The sequence below is a fragment of the Rhipicephalus sanguineus genome, chromosome 9, assembly GCF_013339695.2.
Source record: "Rhipicephalus sanguineus isolate Rsan-2018 chromosome 9, BIME_Rsan_1.4, whole genome shotgun sequence".
In the NCBI taxonomy this organism is placed as follows: domain Eukaryota; kingdom Metazoa; phylum Arthropoda; class Arachnida; order Ixodida; family Ixodidae; genus Rhipicephalus; species Rhipicephalus sanguineus.
The window spans coordinates 84,627,664-84,647,792 of record NC_051184.2 but is presented as its reverse complement, the minus strand read 5'-3'; the positions used below and the strand labels follow the sequence as shown (position 1 = coordinate 84,647,792).

Genomic DNA, 20,129 nt, shown 5'->3' with positions numbered 1-20,129 from the left:
ATGACCCTCAGCTTGGATTTCCTGTGAATGATGTCATCTGTGCCTGCTCCATTGAACAAGCGCTTACGACCATTCATTGTCCCTAGATGAAGGGATTGATACCTCGTCTCGTCACGGAGGCTGAGTGGATCAACCTACCCTCTGGCATTGTAACAAAATACGACTCTAATGAATTTCAAAAACCTGTTTGCATGTGTCTCATTTTATCACTGCTAATAAACTGTGAATTGTTATTTTAAACACTTCTTCAGCTTATGTGACATCTAGCAATTTATCTTTTTTCCTGAAATGCTTTGCTAATGTGTATGTGGAGTATGGTTGCTTTCTTGTTGTTTTGTCTATCTTACTTGAATATGGTACGTGTTTATCAGTGTAATATCCTGTAACAGAGTGCGTTGGACATCATGAAATAAAAAAAAGTTTTGCACTTTTCTACATTCCTGAGAGCAAGTGTGTAAAAAGAAAGCTTGAGAACAGATTATTTCACGGAATATGTCGGCATACAAAAACACATAATTTTAGAAGGCAAGATACAACCAGGAAAACTTGAAAGAAAGCGCCTGGCTGAAACAGAAGCACTGGTAGGGCAGTTGACCTAGCTGCTAATTCCTGCCAATGTCCGTTTAAAAGTAGCACCAGTTAAATAGGCAGTTGCTTTCTCTCTCTTTGTTAATTATCTTTCTTTTTCACTATTTCTGGTTGCATGTCCCTGGTTTAGGCAAGTCATGTAGCTTATTACAAATGCATTGTAATTCACCTGATAAACATGTTATGAAGCCTTGTGTGCACAGCACACATTATTAAACATAGCATGCAATTGGTCTGTGAAACAATGCTCTACTTTAGTGTTGAAAAGTTCATGTGAGTGTGAATAAAAGATCAGCAGAGCCAGCTAGCATTCTAAGTTTACAGGCTCCTGTGAATGTGAGCATAAGATCAACAGAGCCACCCAGCATTCTAGTACTCTGTTAATGCTGTTGGCATTTTCTTTAGCGGATGAATGGTGAAACAACGCTGTGGTACTTAAGTGTTAAAGTTATGGCAAAATGCGTGCAAACAGTCTGCACTGCGCACTGTGGTCCACTTCACAGGCTAGCCACGCTTGCATTGCAAGCATTTCCTTTAGCCGGTGGCCGGCAAAACAATAGTGTTGTTCTTTATTGTGAAAATTCTTGTAATGTATGTGCACTTTGTGCGCAATTAATGTTAAAATTAGTGAACAGCTCGATGATAGGCATGGCAGCTGTTTGCCTGCATTTGTGAGATAATTACGCATTTCACTGCTGGAACTGTTCATTTACACAGTTTGCACAGCACCATACAGCGGTTATTTGGCGTGTATTTTCCTGAAATAGCTACATATAAACAAGCTGAAACAGAAGCACATAGTGGTGCAGTTGACCGAGCTGCTATCCTGCCTATGTCTGTGTTCAGAGCTGTGTAAAAGTAGCACCAGTCAAGAAGGCAGTTGCTTTTCTCTCTCTTTGTAAACTACTTTCTTTCACTCTTTCTAAGCTGTGTTGATTCCCGAGACCACATTTAGTATATTTTCTGGACATTTCCAATTTCGTCCAAGCTAATGATATGCAAGAGCAATATAAAAACATTTCTGAAAATTTAGATGTGCCTGTTCCAGCACCCGCCGTGGTTACGTTCGCTGGAAAAACTAAATTCGAAGAAGTGCTCTGATTCATTGGGACATCTTTAGATAATGAAGTACGCATGCACAGCAGTTCTTAAGAGCTGGAGTAAAATACTTGTTAGTCACTTTTCCGCCAAAACAACATCTATTTTCCTTGAATCGTAAGTTATACACCGTACAGAATATGAAACAACATTGGCGGAAGACACTATACCCATAACAATGGTCTAATTTCGTTCGGTAAAATTGTAACAGACACACCATAGGATACTTATGAAGGTAACTGACTCGCACATGTATGCAGTTCTTTGTGGGTTAAACTTCTCACGTAGTGTAATATGTCTCTATTGTCTCTAAATAGTCCAGTTTTTATCAAACACAGTCTCAAGGACAGATGCTGCAATGGGATGAAAATTGAGCTCTATATTCTCTAGATAGTTACTTCAAACTGTCATTAAGAAAATTACCGTTCAGTCAAATCATATTTGTTGCATGCAACACATTTGCAGCATAAATTATGGAAGAGCTGAATTATATTACTGAATTGACTTGTTCACTACAATAATATTCCAGAATGTTTTGTCTTGCAGTGCTGAACATATACATGTTGGGTCGTTGGTAGTATAACTCGCAAAATAACACTTGAAGACTTGAATTAATTGGGGACCAGACTAAGTGCTAAACGAAATCTTAGTGAAGCACTAATTAGTGGGAATATAAGTGCGCGCTTCATGCACTCATCAAGCATTTCGCGGTTGCGTTTATTTTAAATGAACAATGACCACGCGCAGGTAGCTGTGAATTAAGCCAGCCGCACCATGTGAATTGTAGCCGCCGCTTGCACGTCGATTGGTACATGAGCTCAGTGTAGCATTTTGTAGCATGAGCTCAGTGTAGCATGCTATGTACCAGCATAGCATTTTTAGAACAGATCTACACATTTGGTATCACGATGCTTTGGCAATTGGTGCCGAGCTCGTCCGGCAGCCTTTGCTGGCTGGGTGCGACGTCATGCACCCATACCGAGCCGCTTCGCCGAACGTATGGATCGACGTCGTCAACGTTTTTGAGCACACGGAAAAGATTTGATGGTCAGTTTTATCACATGATCGAGTGAATATTAGAACTCATTGTGTGCACGAGGATTAAAAACACAATCGAGGTGCGCACGCGTTGAGCTGCAGTCGATTTCGGTGTTAAGCCTCGTAAGCGTACTAGTACTACACCGCGTAGCGCCTTGCACCTCGTTGCTGCGCTTTTCATTGTCTTTCGAAAAGTGCACGGATACCATTTATATAGCCCATTTTGCATGTTGCCATCGATGCATACTGCGCGCGACGAACTCCAGCGGGTTTTGCTTTCGTAGTGGCATACGGTCTGCGGCCGTAAATGTTCTTTAACAAATGAAAAATTACTCAGCTATACAGGTGACTAACGCGGACAAGTGCACCAATCGCATCGCGGTCGTGGTACGTAGCCGTGGCGTATTTAATAATCATTTTCTAGTTGAAATTTTAGGTAGAACAAATTCAGGCAGTTCCCACAAAAACTCCCGCGGGTCATTGACATTTCTTGGTGTTGGAGGCGGACCCACAAGAAGTCTTGTGAGGCAGTGAAGACGCTTCTTGGCGTTGGAGGCGGCCCCACAAAAAGTTTTGTGTGGCACTGAGTACATTTGATGGTGTTGGAAGAGACCCTACAAAAAGTCTTGTGGGTCCTGAAAACATTTGTTGGGGTAGAAGGTGGTCCCACAAAAAATCTTGTGGGGCACTGAAGTCATTTGTTGGTGTTGAAGGTGGCCCCACAAAAGTCTTGTGTGGCATACAAAATATTTTCGTTGTTGCAAGCCGCCAACAATATATTTTGAGGGACGCACAAGAATTCCTGTGGGACCTTCAAATTCCAACAAGAACGCCTTGAGGGAATTTTTGACTGGGGACGTCTTGCCGTAGATGCCTTTGCGCGAAGAAACAGTTCACTGAATTTACCACCCGTAATGTGATTTTGTTTCCCGCCTTAGGCTTTATAATAAAAGAAGGTGATGTGTGCCCAAGAAATAAACGTACCCCGTTATTTACAGTACTGTCGATAGTTTGTTCTGCATCGCTTAGCGTCTCTTTCTTTTTGGGTATCGTGGCCTCCGCGATTGGCACTGGCAGCGCGCTGCAGGAACTAATCGCGGAGGCCAAGCAAAAGACACGCGGATATACACATTTTGCTGGCCGAACTACTTGCATAGCTTCCACAGCGTTGCACCTGATGTATGAAACGGAGTATAGACCCCTCGTAGCTGCCATCAAGAACGGATTCGATAACAAGTACGCTACAGCTGCTGGTGCTCACTGATCACGGTGATGATGACCTTGTACAAGAATTATCCAGAACGCCTTCCGCACATGCACAAGAGCTCGTGAAATGTGTGTGCGTTGTCCGTCATAACGGGGAAGTACAGGCATAAGAACTGTAACAATTGGGACTTTGAATAACGCACGTGCAGTGCGCCTACGCGCGCCACTCGGTTGTGTATATATCTAGAGAAATTTTTCTGAATAAAGCTTAGTTTGGAGAAGCGCCTGTCCTGTGCATCTTTGTTCCTTCTTTGTCCTGTTCGAATTCGTGCTATCCAGTATTGAAGAAAATAAGTACTACAAATGAGCTTACCGCATCTGATATTGATAACGCCCACGTTGCTGTTGGCATCGTTGCGCAACTTTAAAGTGGCTATATAACACATGTGCAACTCTTCAACATATGTGTGCGTATACTGTTTGCACAATTCCCTAACGTCATTCCGTCATGTTTACGCCACAGTTATTTCCCCGTCATGCCTCGCATAACATCGATTTCCACGGTACGTGGCATCTGCCGACTTTTCATGTCGTAACCGGTGAATCGTGTTCGCCATATTACAATTATGGAGACGCCCAGGAGAGCGCCCAGACGTGGCGGTTGTAAAAGATAGATAGATAGATAGATAGATAGATAGATAGATAGATAGATAGATAGATAGATAGATAGATAGATAGATAGATAGATAGATAGATAGATAGATAGATAGATAGATAGATACGTTGAAAGAAACAACCAAAGTGCCTGACGTTTGCAAAGAAATAGTTTGCGTTTAATACAACACGGAGAGAAGGCATCGCGCCTTTCTATCGCCTCACCATGCAACTGACATTGGCTTGTAAATCTGTCTTGCATGCGCATTTGCTGACGTAAAGGGACGCTAAGAAGCATTTCTTCATTCACCAACTCTTATGCTCAATTGAAAGTTCGGATGAGTAAATAAAGAGCGCCACCATCACCACCTGTTTATTCCCGACCATCCTGATGATCAACGTCATACTATTCTAGGCCCGTTGCAGGACGAAGGCATCTCGCAATGATGCCAGGTATATCCTATTATGTGCTAGTTGATTCGGTGTTGATCCTGAGATTTTGTTAATGTCACCACGCCACATGGCACCGTGCCGGCTTCGACAGCACTTCTGGAGATTTAATATTTATTTCATCGTCCTCGCGCACCATCGGCTACCTACGCTACGGGTTACGAGATGCACACGTTGGTTTTTGTTTTAAAAAAACTCATCAATTTAGGGTGCATTGAGCCTGAATTCAAAACGTATTGTTCTGCTTTCCTTTGACATGTTTCAGTGAAACAACTTAGAAAAGTAATTGACCTTATTTATTTTTGTTACCTCACCTAACACATAACCATTCTCATTGAAGGAGTTCAAGTAGTCAGAGAGCGGAGCTCCTCAACGTAACCGACAACAACTGGCAATTAAAACCTGCACTTAAAATGCTGACCCAGCCATACAAAGGTAAGCAAAACTGGTGCATGAACGCCTACGTCGATTGATTTCCTTTCACAGTCTACGAAACTACCCGCGTCTACGCTTGCGCTATTAATGCGTGATTATACCGGATCCTTTACGGGCGTTCACGTATTGAAATGCTGCTAAGCCTCATTTATTTTTGTGAAATATCCCAAGCTACGAGAGCCGTGGTAGACTTTTAGATACCAGGGGTGATCGAAAAGTTTTCAACTCTCATATCAGGAAAACTGCCGGAGCTTAGAAAAAAAATTATTTTCCAACACAATCTCCCGGCAGACTAATGCACTTCACTGATTTTTCCGGAAGGCTTTTGATATCCTGCAAAAAAACTTTCTTCCTGGTTGCCAAGCCACTCTGCCGGAATTCGAAGTGAGTTCAAGTAATCAAACCTGGTTCCCTTGATGCATTTGTAAAAAATCAGAAGCAGACAAAAGTCACTCGGGGCCAGGTGAGCATTGTGAGGTGAGTGGTTCAGCTATTCGAAACCAAACTCTCAAATGTCAGCCTGGGCAACACGAAACTTGTGAACCGGGCCGTTGTTGTGCAGGAGAAGGAAACCCCTTGCCGCTAATCCGCGGTGTTTTTCAGCGATGGCCTTACGCAGTTTTCGAAGAACGTTGGCGTAGTATTCGCCTGTACCTGCCATACTCTTTTCATGATACTCAAAGCAGGATCCCCTTTGCGTCCTAGAACAGTGCCACCATGACTTTCTTCCCTGAACATGGGTCTTGAAATTTCTCGGGGAGAGGAGCCCGGATGCCTCCATTTCATCGACCGGTGTTCTGTTTCTACGTCCCACTAATAGAGCAACGTCTCATCCCCAGTCAAAAGGCGGGAGAGAAAGTCTTCTGGAGCGCTTGAATAGAGGTGCGAAAATTCCCTTGATTAACGCGATGTTGCCCACCTTGCGCTGACACGTTTCGTGACACCTATCGCGCCGAGACCTTGAACATATCCAAAACATTGTGGGAGATAGTAAAAGTACCATCATAAAATATGTTCAATTGTCCTAATTCGGACACCTTGATTCGGAATGATTCAAGATAAGGCTCTCTGTAGAGGCTGAATTGTCCAAATCGGTTGAAGTGGTCGGCCGCCCTGACCTTGGGTCGTCTTCCACGTGAAACGGCCACATTTTAAACTCATTGAACCACCGAGTCACTGTGACACATAAAGGACATTCACCGCGTTACGCATTCACTATCTTAATGAAATCAAGAGTTCGACGAAAACTCGTGTGGTCTGGAACAATCATGGTCAAAAGTAAGAAGACGCCGACAAAACCTTAAAAAATAATAACAAAGACGTTCCGGCTCCCGTACGGAGGCCTTGTTCACAAATGAAGCCCACCTTGCGCTGACACGTTTCGTGACACCCATCGCGCCGAGACCTTGAACATATCCAAAACATTGTGGGAGATAGTAAACGTACTAACATAAAATATGTTAAATTGTCCTAATTCGGACACCTTGATTCGGAATGATTCAAGATAAGGCTCTCTGTAGAGGCTGAATTGTCCAAATCGGTTGAAGTGGTCGGCCGCCCTGACCTTGGGTCGCCTTCCACGTGAAACGGCCACATTTTAAACTCATTGAACCACCGAGTCACTGTGACACATAAAGGACATTCACCGCGTTACGCATTCACTATCTTAATGAAATCAAGAGTTCGACGAAAACTCGTGTGGTCGGGAACAATCATGGTCAAAAGTAAGAAGACGCCGACAAAACCTTAAAAAATAATAACAAAGACGTTCCGGCTCCCGTACGGGGGCCTTGTTCACAAATGAAGCAACTAGAGAACGCGGGTTGACTATGTACGTGCAAATAGATGGCGCAAACAGCGTGCGTAAACAGAAGGAAGGGTGCCGTCATTGTGATTTAGAGTGGTATCAGTGGTTTGGATTAGTAATGACTCGAGATGAAGTCGCGAGGTTAGATATCTTTCAGTGGCTAGGACAGTGTAGCACGACCCCGGCACAAAACACTTTCGTGCTAAAATGTTGTGCTCAACGATAAACAACCACGCCAGCTTTGTTGTTTTTCGCAGCTGTACCACTGGTTGAGCGTGAACAAGACGCGTTTTATAACCAACTATAACTTTTAAGATGACTATGTATGATTCAAATACATTATTTTTACCCAAGATCGCAACTGCTCGAAATGACACACCAAAGAAAAATGAGCAGGAACAATACAATGCGCTGCGCTGGTCCTTCGAAGCCGCGACTTCATCTTTGTGCAAGCTTTACAAATCGCGCCCTCTTGCGGCAGTCGCAAATGGTAAACGTTTCTCCCCTAACCACGTGGTTTCTCGCGCACGCGCAAGTGTACGCTGAGTTTCGCCTTGATCCCGGGCACATGTGAAAGAAAATAGAGGTCTGTAAACTGGACCCCAAGCGCGGCAGACTACTATCTCTCATTGCACGCTTTCTGCGATAGTGGCAAAATGTTTTGGCGCCTCAGCCTCGAAGTCTCTCCCGCTTGTAGTACGCGTTGAAAGATGTCGCTGCTGATGTCGGTTTCTCTTAACGCACTCGCCTTTGAATTGCACATGTCTATTCTCGCCGTTCCTATGTAGATATAAACTGTCAGTCACTTTTCACGCATTCCAGTGGACCGCAGCCCGAGAGAAACGGGTTTTTACGTTATTCATGTCACGGCCCGACAGTCATATGTCAAATCCTATTACCCTCCCATGTCAATTTCCAATTTTGGTCTACACCGAGCTAAGGAGGCTATCATTAGAGCACCAAAACGTAGGCGGCTAGATAGATAGATAGATAGATAGATAGATAGATAGATAGATAGATAGATAGATAGATAGATAGATAGATAGATAGATAGATAGATAGATAGATAGATAGATAGATAGATAGATAGATAGATAGATAGATAGATAGATAGATAGATAGATAGATAGATAGATAGATAGATAGATAGATAGGAACACTCAAAGTGCCAAAGGTTCACGAAGAAATTCTTCGCATTTAAAAATCCGACAGATCCACACACTGTGGGAATCGATGTATTGCGAAGCAGCCAGCAGAGAGCTGCACACATCCCCTTGTTCCTCTTTGAGGAAAATGAGGTCACACATGTCGTGACATCTACTTCACTATATGCCCCATAAATGTCATGCATGTATGCATGTACAATCACTTATAAAGTGAAACGTATATTCTGGTTTATACAATGCATGACTTGTCACTCATGTTTGCCACGCACTCAAGTGATGCCATACCAATTGCCATACGCGGAAGTGCACCAAGACAGTGTCATGTAAATCATGCCGTACACGACATACATAATAGGATTTGTTTGCTGACACCTGTCATTTGTGTTCGTCATTGTCATGTGCGGTGCGCGCTTCAAGTGTGCGCTTTTCAAAAGTGCGCAACATGAAAAGAAGAAGAAGAGCGCGCGCAAACGGTGGCCAAATAAAGGATGAAGACTACGACGTCGAACCAGCGTCCAGCACGAGAGCGCGTGGCGAAAGGTTCGACGTGCAAGTCGCCCAATGGGAAGTCACCACGGAGATTCCAGGGGCCAATCGTTTGGCGCCACGAAACTTTAGCATCGACTACGAGGACGGGGCAAGTGGGCCGGAGTTCAAGAAAAAGCCTGGCGTCAGAAGAGGATTGGGAGTTCGAAGGGAATGATACATGGAGAAGGTTGTCACCAGACCTGGCGCTGAACACAGGCCGTCGGGTTTCGGACCCGAGCCTCGAGGACTTCAACCGGCTCTATCCTCCTGCCGTCGCGTTCCCGAGCGAGGACACCATAGCCATGGTACGCGAACTCCTGCCCACGGCCTGCGGACTCGGGTGCCGGCAAGCAACGTAGCAGCAGCAGTTGGGCTACGGGCCCGAGCTGTGCGTCCAGCTGCCTGGCCAGGTTGCCCTGTCGTCTCAGCGCGTCGCCCAGCAGCCACCGTTCCCTCGTCAACGCCAGCCACACCCGCCAACTCAACCAGTCAAGCCTCCACTGGTTAGTGAGACCGAACTCGAATTTTTCACTGCTCCTGCGCTCAGCTGCGTCAGAACTAGAATCTATAGTTTACGTCTTTGAACTCGCATTTTGTTTGTTGTTAAGAGTGTTTGAAGCTGTTCATTGAAATTTTAATAAGCGTTTACCTGTGTGTAGTTATTTTTCTTTAGTTTCTCATTAAAAGTTTTGTGTGGTGTGTGTGAAACCAACGGATTTGTCGTTGATAAAGATCTGCGACACTCAGTCTTAGAGAGCTGTTGTTAACAGAAAAAAATCACAGTCATACAGTCACGTCACACGTTTCGTGTATATAAAGCTAGGAAAACGGCCGCGAGCACACCATAAGCGTAGTACGTATATCATGCTGTATATGAAAAGTATGTCATCGTTGACATGTCACCACCTGCCCATAATGTCTATCATAAGTCGCGTTGCGCGATACCAATCTTAGTGTGTGTCAAGGTAGCGAAACAGCCGCGAGCAGGCTATAAGTGTGGCATGTAAATCAAGCCCTACACGGCATGCATGTCATGATATTTATATTATCAACTGTCATTTATGTTCGTCATACAGCCACGTCACGAAATACCAATATTGGGGTATACTAGCTAGTGAAACGGCCGCGAGCGCACCAGGAGTTTGGCATGTAAATCACGCCGTCCACGACATGAATGTCATGTTTTTCGTATTATCGCTTGCCATTTATGTTCGTCATACAATCACGTCACCAAATACCAATTTTGGGGTATACCAGGCTAGCGAACCCACCGCGAGCGCACCATGATGGTGGTATGTAAATCATGGTGTACATGAAATGATATCATGATTTTGATGTTCCCACCTGTCAATTATGTTTGTCATACAGTCACATCACGCAATGCCAGTTTTGGTGCATATTAGGCTGGATTAAACGGCCGCGAGCGCAGCATGAGCGTGACATGTAAATCGTGCTGTGCGCTGTCTATTTTTATGAAAGGGAACATGCGGGCGGATGGCCTGCGCGCTACGGCGGCTGCTTGGAGCGCCTTCAAGCGGGAGTGAAAGCAACCACAGTCTCTTGTCGCGTCATCTAATGACGAGCAAAAGAACGGTCATGCGTGATATGCAACCAGCTGCAATATTACAGCACCTTCCCCTTTCAAGGCAATTAGCCAAGCGGCCGGGCCAGCGGCGTGTCATCCGCTGCTTGTAAATACGCTTGGCAAGCGAGCGCACTCGAAACGGCGAAGCTCTGGCGCTTGGTTTCCACGCGTTACGCTTCAGCTGATTTAGAGAAGGGGAAGGCGCTGCAATCTTGCAGGCGGTTACATATCACGCATGACTGTTGTTTTGCTCGCCACTAGATGACGCGAAAAGAGACTGCGGTTGCTCTGGTTCCAGCTTGAAGGCGCTGCAAGAAGCCGCCGGAGAGCGCAGGCCATCCGCTCGCGTGTTCTCTTTGATGACTTGCATGAAATGAATGTCATCATTGTCATATTACTACCTGCCATTTCTGTTCATCATACAGTCGCGTCGAGCGATATCAGTGTTGCCGTATGTGTCCAGCTTCTGCCACAGCCTTGACATGCATTTCATCATTTTCGTGTTACCACCGGTTATTTATGGTTTTCATACAGTCACGACATGCAATACCAAATCTACTACATGTCACGATAGCGAAACGGCCTCAAGTGCACCATGAGCGGGATATGTATGTCTGACATGCATATCATGGTTTTCATGTTACATCCTGTCATTTATGTTCGCCATACAGAAATGCCTCGTCGTACCACCTTTGGCGTATATCCATCTAACTAAACGGCCGCGAGCGCCTCGATACCATGCCGTGTAAATTACGCTGAACGTTAAATTCGTGTCATGATTTGCACGATAGGACCGGTCTCTTATCATTGTCATACACTCTCGTGACGCCATACTAATTTTGGTATATATCAAGTTAACGAAACGGCCGCAAGAGCAAATACCGTGACATGTACACCATGCCGTTCCCGACATGCATATCACAATTTTCATGCCAGGACCCCCCATTTATCTTCGTCATACGGCCATGTTATACTATACCAAATTTGGGACACATCCCAATAGCGAAATTGGCCAGGAGAGCACGAAGTCATTGGCGGCTAGATAGATAGATAGATAGATAGATAGATAGATAGATAGATAGATAGATAGATAGATAGATAGATAGATAGATAGATAGATAGATAGATAGACAGACAGACAGACAGACAGACAGACAGACAGACAGATAGATAGATAGATAGATAGATAGATAGATAGATAGATAGATAGATAGATAGATAGATAGATAGATAGATAGATAGATAGATAGATAGATAGATAGATAGATAGATAGATAGATAGATAGATAGATAGATAGATAGATACGCCCAAAGTCGGAAAAGTTCGCTAAGAAATGCTTGGAATTTAAAGCCGGGGTGGCCAGCCGTCGGGTCGTCTTGCGGGGCCTGGAGAACTGGTCTCAGTGCCGAAAGTACAGGGATGGTGTAGTTCAGATGATGTATATGAATCTTCATGTGGCGTGACAACAACGCATAACAATCCTAAATGAGAGGTTCTAACAGGAAAATCATGACATGCATATCATGTACGTCATGATTTACCTGACACAGTCTTGGGGCGATGGCGATCGTTTCAATGAACGGATACATACCGAATTTCCTATGGCTTGACATGGCTGTATAATAATCATATATGACAGGTCTTGACATAGAAATCATGAACTACATGTCATGTACTGCTGGCTTCACATGCCAGGCTCATAGTGCGCTCGCGGCCGTTTCGCTAGCTTGATGTATACCCAAAATAGTATGGCGTGACATGACTATAATGCGAAGATACATTACATGCTTAACATGAAAGCCATGACACGTCCGTTAATTGCGGTATTATTTACATGCCCGGGCCTTGGTGCTGTCGGGACCTTTTCATTAAAATGATATATACCAAAATTAATGTGGCGTGACAAGGGTATATCACTACAAGGAATGAAATATTTTAACATGCAATAATGATACGCATATCATGTACGTCATGGTTTACATGACACAATTATGAGGATCTCGAGGGCGTTTCAACACATTGGTATATACCAAGATTGACATATCGTGACATGCCGGTATGGCACAAATAGACAACTGGTCGCAAAATGAAACTCTTGCACTATATGTCATGTGCGGAATAATTTTGATGCCACACTCATGGTGTGTTCGCTGCCATATCGCTTGCTTGATGTATACCAAAATTTGTTATGCGTGCCATGACTGTATGACAGACATTAATTACAGGTAACAGCATAGAAATCATGAAATGCATGCCATACACGGCACTGTTTGCCTGCCACGCTCACGGTGCAGTCGTGGCCATTTCGCTAGCTTCATAGATATCAAAAATGGTATGGGACAACATTCCTGTATGGCGAATATAAACGACAGGTAGTAACAAAAAATTCGAAATGTATATCATGAACGGTATGATTAATATGGCACGCTCATGGTGCGCTATTCATCTTTTTGCTAGCATGGTTCCTAAATTTGCGTGGCGTGAGGTGACTCTACTGCAAACATAAATGACAGGTTGCAACATGAAAATCATAACATGCTTGTCATGTAAAGCATGATTTCTATTCCACGTTCATGGTGCACTCGCGGGCATTTCAGTAACCTCATATGTGTAAAAACTGGTAGGGCCTGACATGAGTGTATGAAGAACGTAAATGAGATGTCATGCGCATTGTACATAACACGGTATACGCTTCATTATGACGCTATATACCACATTGCACATGTATGCATTCATGATAAAGATGAGATAATGAACGTGTCATGACACGAGCGCCTTGATTTTCATCAAAGAGCAACAATGAAATGTATGCGGCTCCTCGTTGGCTGCTTTGCTCTACATCAACTCCCACACTGCGTGCGATCTGCGAGATTATTATTTTTTTGTGTGGGTATTGGTTGCGGACCCGTCGAGTTTATTCGATGAGAAGAGATGGGGTGTAATTGTTGTTGCGGCTGTCAATAAGTTTAGTGTAAACGACGGAGTGGAGAAAGAATGAGCAGGTAAAGAATAAAAGCAGGAAATGTATTAGTTTCGTAAAACACAGAAAAATTTCTAACGACTGTTGCATTGGTGTGGTAGATTATTTTCCTTTTACATACAAGGGCTTCAAAGTAGGGCCAACAGGCCGTTGTCTAAAACGGTGTTTTATGGAGCATATCTCTAACCAGAGTTCACCATCTCACTTTTTAACTGTCGAGGCTGAGAGCATGCCTAAATTCTAAGAACGCTCAAATTTATACACGTACAATAACGAAGTGCAGGCGTAGGCTAGCATTCAGTCAATTTACATAAAGCATATGTTAATGACTGGAGTAGTTATATATTGCACGGAGTTATACGTATCCGATTGACAGGTGGTGCTCACTTACTTAAGCATACACAGAAAAGTTTTGTGTATCTGCTTTCTCTCCCGCCCCGAGGCGCGCTTTGTGATGGTAATCGCTGTTTGTGCCGTGTCGGTCCCTTATCTAGTGTCCATGCCTGCACGCATTACTTCCTTTCATGATGAATAGCTAGCACTTACCACAGCTTTACGTCGTTAAAGGACTCTTATGCGCTGAAGCATTGACAATTTGGGATCGAAGTACAATTAATTTGTATGCAGACCCCGCCATACTATCAGTTGTCAGAAAATCTCCTTTGAAATGAATCGTCGTTCGAAAGTGAACGGTGAATGCAACACTGTTAACTGTGATCATAAAATGTTCAGTGCAAAAATTGGAGACAGCGGAGGGGGAGCGACAGGATCCACTGTGTCTGAATTTTTAGCTGAACCTTTTAAATATAGCAAACCAACTACGTCGTCCTCAAATATTGTGTCATGGAAACACTGATAACACTGGCAGTTAAAAATGGCAGTTAGCAATGTAACGGTACTCGGCTACACGGTACGAAAAAGTGTTCGGGAAAATGATGTGCGCTAGCGCGCTCTATAGTGCGTGTCATTAAAACAATGTTAACACGTGCAGCCACGACGGTTAGCAGTATATCAGTGCTCGGCAAAACGGCATTGAAAAGTTCGCAAAACCAAGGTGTACTACCTCGCTCTCATACATTGTGTTATTGAAACACAGCTAACACTGCTAAAAATGGCAGTTTCCAGCGTAACACTGTTGGGCTAATTGCCGTTGCCACAATGGTGTACTGGCTCGCACCCGTATCTTGGGCCAATAAACCAAGGTGTACCGCAGGTAAGACAAAGCAGCCATTGTGCTTTCGCACAAAGTTCAAGTGAGGTAATTTTCTGTGAGTTCTATGTTTGCCGATGTCAGTTTTCTAATATACCAAACAGGAAATTAAATTGTGAATAAGACTGCCTGTTTTTTACCAGCTACCACTACTCTGTTACATATCCATTGTTTCTAAAACATACGTTGCATCAATTTGCATGTTTGTTGTGTGACTTCTGTAACATGCAAAGCGCTCGGTTCCTCTCCCTATTGGTGCAGATAAAATATTCATAATGGATTATTGGGATTGGGAAGAAAAGTGCGCCTTGTTTTACATCGCAGGTAAGAGTCGCAAATGGGATTGTTTTGTCAGCTTTGGCTTTTTTGGGCATGCTTTAAATTTATTGTAGTAAAATACTTTAGAATGCAGATCTGAAAGTATAGAATGTAGATCTGAAAGTAGAGATTACCAAAGCGTTTCAGAAGCATTTGTAGCGTAAGATTTTGTATTCGTATTGAGTGATGGACGTCTCCACATGCCGTGTTCTACTGCCCATCATAACGAAGTTTTAAAATCCTTTCTAGAGCGATCCGCCAAACTTTGCCGCAGCGCACTGGCACAAGGTTAAGGCACAAAAATGATGAATAAATATTAACAAAACTTCATCAACTTTTTATTAACAACTTCAGAGGGTCCATGTTTCAATGCCCTGCACCTTTACAGCACTTTCTCAGAGCTTACCTACAGCTTTTACAGCACCGTGTCCATCCTTTCCAAGAATTCTGTTTATGGCCTTTGGGGGGGGGGGGGGTTACGGCTAAATACCGCAGTTGTGACAAGCTATTATTGCTATTTTTAGGCTGTAGAAGCCTATTTTATTGCAATGAAGTTCGCGATATGCGTTGTTAAAAAAGTTGTTGAAGTTACGTTCATGTATTGAAACACCACACTTAATCTAGCTAGTTGAGCCAAAGTTAAGATGATGGCTGAGGGCCAATGATCGATATTGCTGGACATGCCTAGTAACAGAGGGCTTCCGGCGCAAACGTGGAAGACCAGACGTGTAAATGAAATGTTAGGCTAACGGGCTTTAAAATTACAGGGTTTCACAATGTCGCGCGCTCTCCTATTGTCTATGTGTCCGGCCCACGCGCATGTAATTACTGCCTCGCGCAAACCACGCCCGACTGACTAGGAGCCTTGCAGATTGTTTTAGAACATTGTGATAAGATTACGCGCACAACGCGAACATTAGAGTTTACTCTGGAACTTGTGCTGTGATCTAGCGGTAAGGCTAGCATTTTCGATGGCACATGTTTGATTGCCTACGCACTTTACCGCTTGGCAGATTACTCAGCGGCTGACGACAGTTCACGCCGCTATTACCTTACAGTGTGAATTGCTTGCACTTTGGTCTTTCATTTTGCGGGCCCAAGTTCGCCCGAGTAAAAAGTTTCGTCTTTGACCACGCTTACTTCCGTCTTCTTCAATGTCACGTGCACGTTACATCTCGTGGAGGTGTTGTTCGTTGATATTGAGTACGCCCCCGTCAAGCCGTGAACACAGCCCATGTCGCGAAGAAGACATCTGCGCCAACTTCGGCCTGCGAGCTATCCGCAGGCAACGAGGTCTACCGCAAGACTATGGGCCTCTGCCCTATAAGACTGGGAAGACGAACGCCATGACTACGACTGCGGCAGTGATAACAGCTACTGTGCCAGCGCGCGCGACATTCGTGCTACGACAACCCAGGGAGACGCCAACATTCCACGGATGGTTATCCGACGACTCGGAAAGCTGGATTGATGCCTATGACTGCGTGGCCGTTTTCAATACCTGGAGCTGCAGAAAGCTATGGCATGCCTACTTCGCCTTGGAAGACGAAGCTAGGCCATGGTTCGAGAACCAAGAGCGAACCTTGAAAACGTGGGACGTTTTTAGTACAAGGTTCCTGGTCACATTCACGAGCGTCGTCCGCAAGGAGAAGGCTTAGGTTCGGCTCGAAACCAGTGTGCAGCTGCCAACGAAAACGCGGCACTCTTCACGGAAGAAATGACCAGACTGTTCCGGGACACATATCCTGCCATGCCCGTAAGAAGACGATCGCTTCTCCATGCGAGGAGTAAAGCAGGAGTCCTTGGTGGCACTGATGCGGAATCCACAAAACAGCATCCAAGAATTTATCGCTGAAGCAACGATGGTTGAGAAGAGGCTTGATACCCGCACCCGCCAGTTTAATCGTCGGCTGATGCCAGATGGGATAGCTGCTCTAACCCTTGGCTCTGACGACCTGCACGAAACCAAACGAGCTATCCTGCGAGAGGAGCTCCTGAAGCTCTCTTTTCAACAGCCTGAGGTAAACGACGATTGCTGAAGTAGTGCGCAAGGAAATGGAACAGTGACTTCTTGTCCTCATCTATTGCAGCCGGAGCATCAAGCTATCGGCTATGCTGCTGCAGCCCCTAGTCATGATCACCCTCCGCGCCAACGTCAAGACGCCGCATCATGGAGTTCCGTCGCAAGACACCGCCGCCTCCATCGATGCCATCCCACCCACTTGTCAATCAGCACTGGGCACGGAGAAAGACTGATGTTTGCTGTACCCCCGACAATCGCACCCTGAGTTACCACTGCGGAGCAACCGGCCACACGTGCCACCGTTGCCAGTACCATAGAAAGGGACCGCATGGTTTCCACGTCAACGCGCCGCGTCCGCAGCCAGGTTATGACCTTGGGACATCGCCGCCTGCATTGGCGGAGCACAGTGGCAAAGATGACGATCATCCTGCTCACCGTCGCGCGGCCGCTACAACTCGCAGTATCGCCGACAGTACACCGGTCCAAGCCGAAGTCGACCTATCAGCCTTTGTCCGGAAACCTCAGGGCAGCCACCGATGGAAGTGCGGTTGCTGTACGACAGAATATCGAGGATCCGCCGCCGCCGATGACGAGTCAGCAATCATTAGATATGAGCTCGCCACATACGAGTGAGCGCCTTCATGAGAGCACTTCTAGGCCTCAACAAGACGTGACTACACGACGTAGGAGCATGAGAGCTAGTCGTTACAGCCGTGATCCAACTAAACGACCTACCCGCAACGCGCGGCGACAAATAGCCCACCTCCATGTGTTGACTGATAGCCACAATATTACCACTCTATCCGACACCAGAGCCGGCTACTCCGTCATCAATGGCCCGTTCGCTGCCAACATGAAAAAAGTGAAAAAAAGTAAAGGCCGCTTGGGAAGAAGTAGAAATCCAGACAGCTACGGGCCACTTGAAAAGCCGACTAGAACCTGCATTCCAGGAATAACGATTGACGGCCAAACTTATTCGGCGTGCTTTGTTGTCCTACAGCACTGTTTGAAGGACCTCATTCTAGGAATTGATTTACTGAATGAGCACAGCACAGTCAACGACTTAGGAACCCAGTCGATTACGTTTTCCGGGGGTAATGCTATCCTGCCGGATTGAAAATTCGGTCACCATGCCTCGAATGTTGCAGAAGAGCAGTTCACTGTTCCGCCTCTGTCCACCGTTATCATTTCTATCGGCAGCGAAGAACCCACAGACTGAAAAAAGCCTCATCGAGGGAGGCAAGTGCCTGCTTCTTCAACCGTCAGATCTGCGTCGCGATGGGCATAGCCGAAGTGCGTGACGGCTAAGCGAAGGTAATGCTGACGAACTCGAGACAACACAGGCGCCACAACATCGGTATGACGGTCGCCAACATGGACGAGTTCGGGGAGGCCAACAATGCTTTCACCCTCTTCGATGCTACCGAACTAGCCTCTACGAATCGAGGTGTCCAACACACAACTCAACATCAATCCGAGCCTTCCACAGCCCGAGCTAGATCAGCTGAAAGCCCTCCTCCTGCGATTCAAGCACTGCTTCTCATCGTCACCTGGAATCCGACAGACAACAGTCGGAAAACATCGTATAATAATAGAAGAAAGTGCTAAACCAATCCGTCACAGCCCGTGTCAGTTTCGATGCGAGAACGCCAGAGTGTCAAGTAACAAGTCGACGAATTGCTACACGGCGACATCATCCAGCCGTCTCAGAGTCCGTTGGCGTCTCCCGTGGAGGTAGTGAAGACGAATAGAAGTGAACGTTTCTGCATCGAGTATTATCGCCTGAACACAATCACGAAGACGGACATGTAAACGTCTCAAGGAGAGGGCATGCCCTGCATCGACTACACAACGCGAATGACTTCTCGTCGATGAGCTCAAAATTGACTGCCTATTGGCATTCCAAGTCATGTGCTTTGGTGTTTGCTCTGCACCTGCGACTTTTCAACGCGTTATGAACAGAGCAATGGCCGGCCTGAAGTGGCAGAGATGTCTAGTGTACTTGGACGACGTCGCTGCGTTTGCCTGAAAGTTTGACGAAAATCTCCCCCGCTTTCAATCTGTACTTCCAGCAATCAAGAATCTGGGATAACCCTGAAATCTGGGATAACCATGAAAATGGCGCTTCGCTTAGGAGGAGCTTTTCTGTTAGGGCCTCACCATTCACAAATCTGAAGTTCGCCCAGACCCACGTAAAACAGCTGCCATGGCTGCCTTCCCACCACCCGCCGATAAGAAGGCCGTATGCATAAATATCGGCTTGTACGCCTATTGCAGACGCCTCATCGAGGAAATTCCCCTGATGGATGATCCAGTAACCGATCTGTCAAAGCCTTTCAAGAATTGACACGACGCCTGCAGACGCCTTCGATGCTTTCGCATTTCGACAAATACGCGGATACGAAAATCCACACGGCGCAAACAGCGCGGTTCCCGGCGCTGTCCTTGAGCGGATAACTGAACGACTGGAAAGTTATCAGTTGCGCTAGCTGGTCGCTATCCAAAGCGGCAGGCAAATAGTCCACAGCATAAAACGAAGGTCTTGTCATTATCTCTGCAACCTATACACGAAAGTTTCGCCCCTACCCCTACGACAGGCCCTTCAATGTTACGAGCGACCATCGCGCCACAAGGCGCGATGGTCGCTCGTAGAACTCGTAGAACCTTTTAGTTCGCCTCGCACGATGGACTCTGCGAATTTAGGAAATCAACATTACCGTCGTTTACAAGTCCGGACGAAAACACTCTGCGCCGACTACCTGTCTATCGACCCCCCCCCCCATCCACCCTCCTCCGAAGGACCACCAGGACGATGACTGCTTCTTGGGAGCCCTAAGTGCTGACGACTTCGCTGAACAAGAGCGAACCGACTCGAAATCACAGGCCTTATGGAATACTTTGAATACAGGACCGACGTTGTTCCGAATGTATTGAAGACTGGCCGAGACTGTCAGTGATGGAAGACACCGCCGACTAGAGCAGCCGGACTTCTGCAACATACCGCCAAGCGTTTCAGCAAATAACGATGACTTCCGGACATAA

General features: G+C 45.6%; 1 protein-coding gene across 1 annotated transcript in view; it reads left to right on the top strand.

The window, feature by feature from the left end:
- The window catches only part of LOC125759949 (uncharacterized), a 31,192-nt gene extending 13,872 nt beyond the window's left edge, over positions 1-17,320 (top strand). Inside the window, exon 3 of the mRNA XM_049419480.1 lies at positions 17,155-17,320. Coding sequence (XP_049275437.1) covers positions 17,155-17,320 — 166 coding nt within the window. The remainder of the gene's footprint in view (positions 1-17,154) is intronic.
- Positions 17,321-20,129: the final 2,809 nt, after the last annotated feature.